This window comes from Anneissia japonica, unplaced genomic scaffold (genome assembly GCF_011630105.1).
Source record: "Anneissia japonica isolate Jap-2015-1 unplaced genomic scaffold, ASM1163010v1 scaffold1525_len913038_cov183, whole genome shotgun sequence".
Taxonomy (NCBI): Eukaryota; Metazoa; Echinodermata; class Crinoidea; order Comatulida; family Comatulidae; genus Anneissia; species Anneissia japonica.
Window position 1 is genome coordinate 275919 of NW_022728504.1, and position 11015 is coordinate 286933.

The 11015-nt window shown below is 34.4% G+C and overlaps 1 protein-coding gene across 1 annotated transcript in view; it reads left to right on the forward strand.

Moving 5' to 3' along the window:
* LOC117114242 overlaps positions 1–11015 on the forward strand; it is a 68147-nt gene that overhangs the window by 46003 nt on the left and 11129 nt on the right. The window contains exons 5-6 of the mRNA XM_033257846.1: positions 5212–5401; positions 7591–8117. Coding sequence (XP_033113737.1) covers positions 5212–5401; positions 7591–8117 — 717 coding nt within the window. The remainder of the gene's footprint in view (positions 1–5211; positions 5402–7590; positions 8118–11015) is intronic.

An 11015-nucleotide genomic window follows, 5' to 3' on the forward strand; every position in this document is an offset into this window, starting at 1 on the left:
CTGTACTAGTGAAAAATAAGAACGTATTAAATATGAGCTTGGTAGTATTGAGGAGTTTGGTGGAGTTTGAACTGTAGACTTACATGGCCCTCTGTAATCTTCATTTCAAGACACAATGATCGAATAGATGGACAATGTATTAAAAACTCTTACACATACAGTATCAACCATTTTAAGTGAAGCTGATCATGAACTAATATTGTAATTTTTTTCCATTCTTTGGATCTTTGCAATTACTACAATTTACCAAGTGATAATGCATAATTGAAGGACACAGGTTTACCTTGTTGCAATCCAAATCCAGGGTTGCTTATTCATTTTCGTTAAAAAGCTTTTAGTATCTATAATAATTATTACCAAGGCATCAACTTAGTATGTTTTGCTGTGTAAACAAGTTCACATCCAGCACTTACAAGTTCAAATCCTGCTTATTTTTTTAACCAACATCTACAGCTGCATAATAATATTAATACATGAATATTGTTCATCTTTCTTAATCTCAGTAGTTGGTAGTTTCAGGATGTATGGTGGTAGAGCATTTGCCATTTACCTCTCCACTAAGTTGTAGAGCAGTTTATTCGATTCTATCCTTCGATGAGAATTTTAAAAAGCTATTTGAGAACTTTTTAAGTTTTACTTTAAATGACATTTCTTTTACCCAGTGGTGGACATGATATGCTCTGCATACCCAAACAAAAATTTAAAAGAAAATGTTTTATTGTGCCTTTTCTCCCATTTTATTTAGCATTCTTAACCAAAATCATCTATACCAACCTTAATTTTTTGAGTTGATTGTTACATTTCATTGGAATGGCTAAGATATTAGGTTTTCAATCTTTAGGCCTACTTTGGTATTTAAGATATAGGGCCAATCGTGGCATACTCTCAGCTGCTTAGGATTTCCACATGGTTGGTTGCAATACTGCGAGTTAAAAGAAGTGGGAGCATACCTATAATGGTTAAATTTTATAACCGTGTGTTGGCATTAAAAAATTTAACTCTGGTTTTTGAAGCACTGCTTTCAAGGGATGGCGCACATGCTCCTCATCTCACTACTGCTCTACAATAGCCTAATCAGGCTTCCACCGCCGAAAGGGTAAATTATATTGCCCGACATTCTAGAATCTCAATAATTAAAGTTAAAATAAGTCTGCATACAGACGACCGGTATAGAAAGAACTTGTATTATTTAAATTGTAATTTGTTTAATTAAAGTTAAAATAAGTCTGCATACAGACGACCGGTATAGAAAGAACTTGTATTATTTAAATTGTAATTTGTTAAATGTACAGAAATATGAAATCTTTTGAGAAGAAACTACAACCATGCCGGTATAAAAAGACACATATTTGTATTTTGACTTCATAGAAGTCTAATTGTAGGCTAATATATGGAACTTTTCTCACTAGCAGCTCCTAGCATACCCTACATTTTACCCTACGGTCCGCCGTTGCTTGTACCTGTTGAATTTGTAGTGACTAGCATGATTAATTTTATTAATTTATTGTTTATTTATCTTTATGTAGAGATTGGAAATTATGTGTCTTTTGAGCTTGTTAACAAAATGAATTCTCTGTTTTGGGGCTAATAGAGTTTTTGTATAGAACTGTATTCTCTATATATCTTCTTTATTGTCAAATTGATATTAAAAATACAAATTCGAAAATTGACTTACTTGCTACAAAAACAGAAAATTTTGCTCTAAAATGTTAAAATGTAATATAGTGGAACACACTTATAAAATTTATTAAATTAGTTTAAATGTTAAGATTATATTATGATATTTTGTTACATTAGACATCGGATGGCAAATTGTTTATCAGAACCTAGGATGTACCTAGGATGCAGTGGCGGATCCAGGAATTCAAAATAGAGGCGGCCCAGGGACGTATTTTTACAGAAGGAGGATCTATACCACCTCAGCCCCACCATGATTGGGAAAATTTGTGGATATGGCACCTCTAAGTGTCCGGAATTTGCACTCTCAGACTTTTTGAATATAATTTTCTTTATATCTGCATTTTTTTAAAAATTTTGAACATTCAAGGGGGCCTGTGCCAGTTTGGCCCCCCCATGGATCCGCTACTGGGATGGATTCACTTGCCTGTCACAGCACCCTCTACATTACGTAGATTCAACTTCAACTACTGTACATCCTATACATATAGCTATTGAACAGCTAGAGTGCCGACTAGGTGCGAAGCAGTGCAGAGTTGTGCACGTTTACTCAACAAGATGGCCGCCATAGGAAAGCAAAGTTTCCCCGACGGGGGCTGTAGCCCCCTGGCCCCCTGTAGCGTCACCACTGAATAGCGACGTTTACATGATGCCTTAAATAGTTTCTGATAGTACTATGTTGCCTTGTTGTAGTTATTTCTTCCATGCTTGTAGAACAGATGCAGCACTACAATGCATTAGATTTATTTTACAGATTACTTGATATGCTACATGGTAACGCCTTGTTATTATAAATAGAATCCTTGACATTTCAGCCTGTTGTGATGATGTTAGCAATGGATAGATGATTGCCATGGAAATGAATCGCATAGCTTCATTAAGACCTTGGTAATGACCAGGTCTGTCAAAATTATCGAAAGAGCAACATCATAATACTGTTTCCAAGGCTTCACATATCCACTCCTGCACCATCATCAATATTATATTATATTTTTTAGACTTATTTTTAACTTTATCATTTTAGTTTTATTATAAATGTTGTTCATTGTAATGCTTATATTGTATGTCTGGTATTATAGATAAGATAGTATATTTCATTTTACAAATGTTTTAAATGTTTTTTAGTATACAGTTTACCCTCCAATTTGAGACCACCTGAACATTTGGGTGGTCTCAATGTTCAGTCTGCAGATAGAGTGTTAGCTTTGTGTTAATAGATTAAAGATTGTTATTTGGTTCTTTGAAAAAGAGGTCTCAATTTAGAGGGTCCTGAATTAGAGGGGCCACGAATTGGAGCGTGCATTGTAGTAAATTTTGTATTATTTATTCTTACAGTTTTTATTGTTTTGTGTTTTTTTATAATTTCATCTTTCAAAGGAAATCCGGTGGATATTATAAGAAAATTTATGACTATTATTTCTTGGTATCTGTGTATCTTATTGATACAATACCACAGCAACACTAAAGAGGCCCCTGCTTAATGTACCCCATCACTGGTGCTGTTGAATGTAGGTAAGAATGGCCCCGGAAAAAATGGCCCTTCTTACCTACATTAAAAAAGCATTTGTTTTTTAACAATTACAGCAGATGCAAATAATGTTCTGAGAGATAACTGAAAAACAATGGCCATTGAATAACATTTTTTGATAGTAGAAATAAAAGTTTTAAAAACGTTATTTCACTAACAAAGTAGAGGAATGACATACAGTATACGTACTTTAACTACTAAAATATGCAACTCATAGATAACCACAAACTTCACTTTTGTTAAATATCAAATGAATTAACTTTACATGTTATAAACAATGCAAATAAACAGTAGTTAAAGCATGTGGATCAATTGTGTGTTACAGAATTTGATTATTGGGGAGATTCCTTTCAAAACCTAAATTAGTTAAGATAAAAAAATGCATATAATGACTCAAGAAAATCAGTTTTAATTCAGAATTTGATTATTGGGGCCATTTTTACCTACCTGTCATATGGGGCCATTTTTACCGGGGCTATTTTTTCCGGGGCCATTCTTACCGTACACCGTGCTGTTTGCTGACACATACAGGAGCAGCACCATCAGTAGGCATGAAGCTAGGGATTGGCTATTTCTATACCGGAATGGTGGATACTGTAGTTCAGTTCCTTTAAAGAAAACAAACAAAAATCTCCATACGTTTTTTCATGTACCTACATGTATACAGAAATTTGTTTTCCGCCTGCAAAATTATATAAATATAAATGAACCACAATAACCTTATACTGTATGTAGTTATAGTCAAGTTCTGAGGACCCTATAGAAAATAGAGGCTGTGACATCACAACTGACTTATCATACTTGTTTTGTTTAATACTGTATTCTTATTATGCTTTTTATTATAATATTGTTATTATTGAATGTTTGCTTGTTTTTGTAGTACACTTATTATAGTACAGTTATTTTCAGAATTATATTTTTTGCTTATTATGGATTTTAAATCTGCAATACCTGTAAATCCATTTGCTTACTGTCATCAAATTAAAATCTGTATACTCTTTAAATCCGTTTCTATGTTAATTTAAGATTTGAGTAGAATTTGTTGTGACAGTGGCAATGGATGAATGATTAGATATATTGTGTTACAGTAATCACAAAAGAATTTTTAGGTGTGGCATTATTGTGTCTGTTCGTCCTTATCCTAATAATCCTCTAATTCTCTGATCTTTGATTATTTCAGGTTGCATTAACTTTAGTATTCTAAATATGTGGTGTCTTTTTTAACTGCAATGATACAAACATGGGGGTGTCACAGTTAAAGGTGACACCATGTGTCTGTCGGGTGGTACTGTACTTCCGTGAGTCCCCAGGGGCCAGCCCAAATTTCCGATCTCCAGTTAGAATGATAAAAAAAAAATACTATATTATTAGTATGCAGGTTTCCATACAATTTAATACCATCTTTCTGCAGCCCCAAATGATTGTCTACCTTTCATCTTTATAATAATTATTTTGTTTTTTTTTAATTTGAAGACGAATTAAAGGCCATGAAATCCCCATCCCAAAAGTGTCTTTTATTGGAGGGAGACTTGTATATTGTTCAATTCAACACTGTGATTTTCACTACCATCAAGCCAATGTAGAGCCCCACCAATTCAACATTATAACCTTTATCCCTACCAATCAATACTTTATTTTTCCAATTTTATAATTCTTCATGCCTACCAATTCCGTACTAACCTTCACTTTACTAATTCGGTACTAATTCAGCATTACAACCTTGTTACCAATGATTAAAATTTTCACTACCATTTTTTTATTATCATTGTCAGGCACTATTTCAATCAGTACCATCGACACTTTCATTTTTCTAGTAGGCCTGTTTCTGAAAAAGTAAGACTAAAAAGGCCATGACATGTTCATTCACATAATCAGGATGAATGACATAGTAGTTGATTAAAGTCACCATTGGTGGTCAATCTACATTAAATCTTAATTGTTTGTATCCATATTTATCTTTTTAATGTATTTCTCCAAAATAATTTTAAATATCATTTTCTTAACAGCAAAAGCTCAGAAGCATGATATGGTTCATGTGGAGATCTGGCTCGGTGAAGGTGAGCAGACTATCGGTGCACGTTGGCAGAAGGGCGTAGTACAAGTCTTTGATTCCTACAAGTTTGTGTCCAAAAGCTACTACAACATGCAGTATCATTTCAAGTCCATTGACATGTGGCTGCAAGGTATTTGCAAGAGGTAATTCACTGACAATATTAGCATTGGCTTATTTACTGGTCCACCCGGCCTTCTTACGATCAAAAACCTCAGAAAATTTTTTTTTTTTAAATAGCTCAAAAATGTATCAAAAATTTTCCAGTGATTTACCGACCTTTTACTACAAAAATGATTAAATTGATTATCTGCCATTAACAATATATTGATTGTAATGCAATAACAATAAATTCTAAATAAAAAGATAAAGCACATGATGTTATTATTAACATGATGTACAAGTGTTGTCCATAAAATTACACATCACATTTTGATTCATATTTCTTCTAAGCAAAAAACTAACAACAAAAAATGTTTGTGTATCTGGTCTATGAAGGCCTAGAAAATAACTTCAGAAATTTGCTGAATTGGATTATTAATACTCATATTTCCAGTATGGTATGTGGTACATAGAACCTCTGCTATAGAGCAAGAGGTAGTTCTTATGCTACACACATTTAGCAACATGGTTTTCTTTAAGTGTAATATGGATTACGTGTATTACAATACCATCTGGCAATTCCACCAAAAGGCATTGCCTAGTTGTTGGTGCAGGCATTAGCTTGATCTATGATAAAACAGCAGGCGATGTAAATGTTTTCCCTAGCTGTGAGAGGCGCTAACAAGATGAGATGAGTTTTCACAATCTGGCCTAAATTTCTGGATAACCCCATATAAATAAAACAAATTGGATGAGGAAAACAGTTGCATATTCTGTGAAGGAATGTCCGATAGCCCAAAGTAGGCGAATCTAATTTTGATTTTTGTCCAAATGTGTATTACAACACTTACAGTACCATCAAACCCATTTTCAGGATTTTATGTTTAGGTGAATAAAGAAAATATTTGAATAACATTAAATTCTGCTATAGGCATTTGTAGTTGCGTTGCGTATATTTAACCATAGTTATCATAATTACTATAGATTACATACAGGCGTAAACACATTAAAATACAGATTGGCGATAATAATATCCAGATTTATTAGTTTGAATAGTCCAGAGAAAACCCAGTGGTTAGTACTGTTTTACTTGCTTCCTGTTAGGTTCAAGGTTAGGAAGCTTAACAATAAGTCAGGCAGACTTTGTTGCTGAGGAAGTCTTTATAGGCTTATAATGCTTCAATACAATATTGCAAGCCTGTTTCAGCTACAATGCACTGATCTCTTTCAATATATATCTTTAACATTCACTAATTATTTTGTCTTCCTCAAATCTTTGTTTTGGATTTAGGTGGGTTTGAAGTTAGCATTATGCAACTACTGTGTGCTTTGCTTATAGCAGCAGAACTTTACTGGGAGGAGTCATATCTTTCAATAGATCAATGTGTTGTTCATGACATCACCTGTTATTTTTGGTCATGTCCTTGCGATAACAGTATTCCCTTGTGGATAGTAAAACAATATCTGTGAAATCTTCTACTCAGTTTTTAACTTAATTTCATTTAATTTATTTGTCTCAAACATTAAAATTTAAAACAAACAGAAACAACAAAGAACAAGCACAAAAGAACATGAGACAGGACACCCCCAAAAGTAAACTTAATCACTGTCGAGTGGAGGCCCCATGACAAAAAACAAGTCAGGTGAAACAACAGTGTAGTTGCTTTTACTAACATTAATGATTAAGCATGTTTTTGGCCTTATTGCCATAATGTGTTATTAGGATAATAGTGACGATGAAAAAAAAAATTACAATAATGGTAACGATGCCAGTAATGACAAATACAATAGTTGATTTGGTAAAGCAAATCTGTGATACTACTCCGTTGCTATCAGCGACACAAAATGCGTTCAACCGGACCTCGTCTCCACTGACAAACCATTGATCCCAATTTCTAATGTAATTATTAAGATGTTATATCTTAATTTTTCTTTGTAAATTTTAATTGATGATTAAAATATATGTTCAGTAACTAAAATAATGCAAGCTTTTGTGTTTTTAGTACATTTTGATTGTAAAATATTAGGTTTTAAAATGCTTACTCCAGAAAGCCTATGAAGTCATTCAGGCATAATGAACGGTAACCAACGTCTGGTTAACAACAGAGAGCGCCACCTGCTGTTGTGATGACACGACTGTGGTACTCTATAGTAAGCAAATTTAATTCAAATTGTCCCTGAATGACTTGGCACTATTTAAAAGTCAATTTTTTTTTTTTTTTCATTTTTTCAGCTATTGTTCAGAGCATGCTTGGACACTGACAAAGTATACCCCAGGAGTTAAGTCTATCTTTTCCATTGCTGATGAACAACCAGATCAAGGAGCCAGTGACTGTGAAGATGAAGGTGATCACAATCATCAAGAGCAAATACAAGATTTCAAGCCAAACAGGAAAGATGTTGACAACAAACTTGTACAGCATCAAAATGCAGACAGCACACCTGTACAGTGTCAGAATGCAGACAGTACAGGTGCAGACAACACACTTGTACAGCATCAAGGTGAAGACAGCACACCTGTAAATCATCAGTGTGCAGACAAAACACCACCTGTAAACCATCAATGTACAGACAAGTGCAACACAATTGACTGTTATGAATATAGTGAACTTATAAGCATACAGAACACCTCACTAAATGCACAACAACATAGAAAACAACACTGCCACAGCAAACAAGTTAGAGGTGAAATAGATGGCATTGATGCTCCTGCTGATGGTGACACTGAGAAGAAATGTGATGGCTCATTAGATGATAAAGGTGTGTAGTCTACACTCACCATCTTTTTTTTTGTGTTTCTATGTGGTCATGTTTTGTTAAATCAATATTGATACTTCTGTCCTTTGCTGTTTTGCTGTACATGCTATTAAAAGTGATGTTGCTTCATCTGGTTTATCTATATAAATGTCATTCTTTGTAACTATTACTTGATGGACCAGTTGGAAGAGAACACTCCATGTCTTTGATGGGCTTCTTTTCGAGATGGGTTTTTTTTCAAGGCTACTTTTGCAAAGTAAAGAGGGGGCCTTCTTATCAAAATGAATGCTGTACATTTTGGGAATTACTGCTATATATTACAGTAAATAGGGCCACTGTAACATCAATCTGTATAATGGAGTGTATTAACCGGCAATAAATCACCTTGTTTTTAATTTATTTTGTTTCTTTAAAATTAATGTACTGCACTATCTCTAAAACAGCCCATGCTAAAAGAAGCCAATGGGCTCCTTTTCAAGGCTGTTTTTTCAAATTAAAGAGGGGGCTACGATTCGAGATGGGCTTCTTCTCAAGATTAAGCCCATTGGGATTCTATTGGAGTTTTTATGGTATGTTGGGATATCAACACAGGTACCTGATTCAAATACAATCAGTAGAACTGAGGCACATTGTGATGTTAACAGCTGCTGAGTATCCTCACCATGTGAGAATATATGAACCTTATGATTTGGGTAATTTCTTTACTACTGGTACATAGTTTGTTGAGCTTTTTACGTAAGCATGCATATCTCTGCTGAATTCTCCTAAGTGTTGTGTGTTTTAACAGGGATGTGCTTTCTCGATTTGTTACATTTGTATATATAATTTGTATTGTCAAACTCATATTAAAAATACAAATTCGAAAATTGACTTACGATGAAAACTGGAAACAACCATGCAATAAAACAATACAATGATTAAAAGTCCATTATACAAATACTCTATAAAATATAAGTACTGTATGTATAAATTTGGCCCTGAAATGTTAAAATATTAGAATATTTGTTCTGTGTCTTTGTGTAATTAATTATTGTTTACTTTAAATTAAAGATATTTAATGTTTCGTTGTAATGTGTTTGATCAATGCTGTACTTCATACAATTTTGTGCAATAAATGACTGTTATTTATTCTTTTTTATGTATCTTTGTTTCATGTACTTTGCAGTACTGGTGTACTTCAACCCCGTCTTCTATCATTCTTCCCAGAAATTGTGAACCAGTGTAATAAACTACCACAGAATGTGATGATCAAATCACTGGGCAGAAATTCTTTATCCCCATTCCAAAATCTTCAAAAATCCAGATTGAGTCTTACATTTTTCTTTTTCTCTGCATCACTCATGCTCTTCTCACTACAGTAATCTCTTCATTCTTTCTTCACAAACCTGCAATCTTTCACCATTCTTGCTTGTTCTTACAGCGCTGCCCTTGATCCAACTAAAATTTCCTCTGTAGATATTTACCCTAGTTTGAGTTAAAACTTCAAAATACATCATTTTTATATTTTTAAAACAAACTGACTAAATCATGCACACCTCAACTAAATTTATACGTACACAGGCCAAGTTTTATAGCCTAGCCTAGGACAGGCTAGTAAATCTTCAACTTGGAATTTGAAACTACAACTGGGACTGAATTTTACTTAGGTCTAGTTAAAGTTCTACCTTGAAGTTTAACAAAAGTTCGTTTGAAGAATACGGGCATAAGGCAGCTCCTTATTGTTAGGAATTTTTTCTTGAAAATGCATATTTCTGCTGTCCACAATCAAAAATATCCCACTGGCATGAGCTGCGCATGTGGTGGCTGGCAATATTGTAGGCAGCTCCATTTGTTTGGATGAGAGTTTTACTTAAAATAGAAAGCCAACTAAACTAAACCCTGGTGTAGTGCGCCATTTGTTTTTGTTATGTATAATAACAAAACCAATCCCACTTTAAGTATAGTAGATGGTGAATATTTAGTGAGAGAGCTACAAATTATACATTTTTATTATAGGCAATATTACATTTATGCTTGAGATTTTGGCCCTTAAGCGTGAGACAGACATCGAATGCATGAGTTTCACGCCAAATTCCTGTGCCTTGGCGCGTAAGCATCCTAGATTTTAACATTTTTTTAATAAGACCACTTAAAATTGTGCTGTCCATGGGTGGCGCCAGAATTTGCCCGACAGTGGGGGTCGAGGTCCCTGGGGAATTCCCCCCTCACAAGGGGTCAGATTTCCCCGACGAAAGCAAAGTGGGTGTGGTCAAGCTTCAATTAAAAGGCTTCAAAAGTGGTCCAGGGGATGAAGCCCCCGAAAATTTTGACAATTTAGAGATTTCAAAAGCTTATTTAATCGATTTTAGAATCTACTAATATGTAGAAAATACATATAATTTTTTTTTGCTCCCCGACGAAATGTGCTTTTTCTCCCCGATGAGGGGGGGGGCAGCCCTCCCCCACCCCTGGTTCTGTCATTTTCTATAGCAAGAATATGCTTTATCTATTTTATTTTTTTTAATTTAAAATTTTTTTTTTATGCCCAAGGCAATTAAGGATATGCGAAACTGCAAACTTTACCCTTCAGTAGTCAAACTTACACACAAGATGATCTAATAAACAGCATCATTATGAGGCTTAGGACTGGAGTGGGTTTTGGTCGTGAGAAAAACTCCACTTACCGTAGCTAGAATTAACCCAGCACCCTGGGATTGGAAGGCAAGCATAAACCACCAAGGTACATCTCCACCTGAATAAGGCCTACACCATCTAATTTAATGTTTCATAGTTTTCCTAGCTGCACTGATGAGGCCTGGAAGGCCGAAACGGATCCGTCTGCAGATATTGGGATTCCTTCCAGTGGATGCTTGGTTTATTTTGTCATTCTGATCGGATTTTCTCTACTGTTCCGTTTTAATT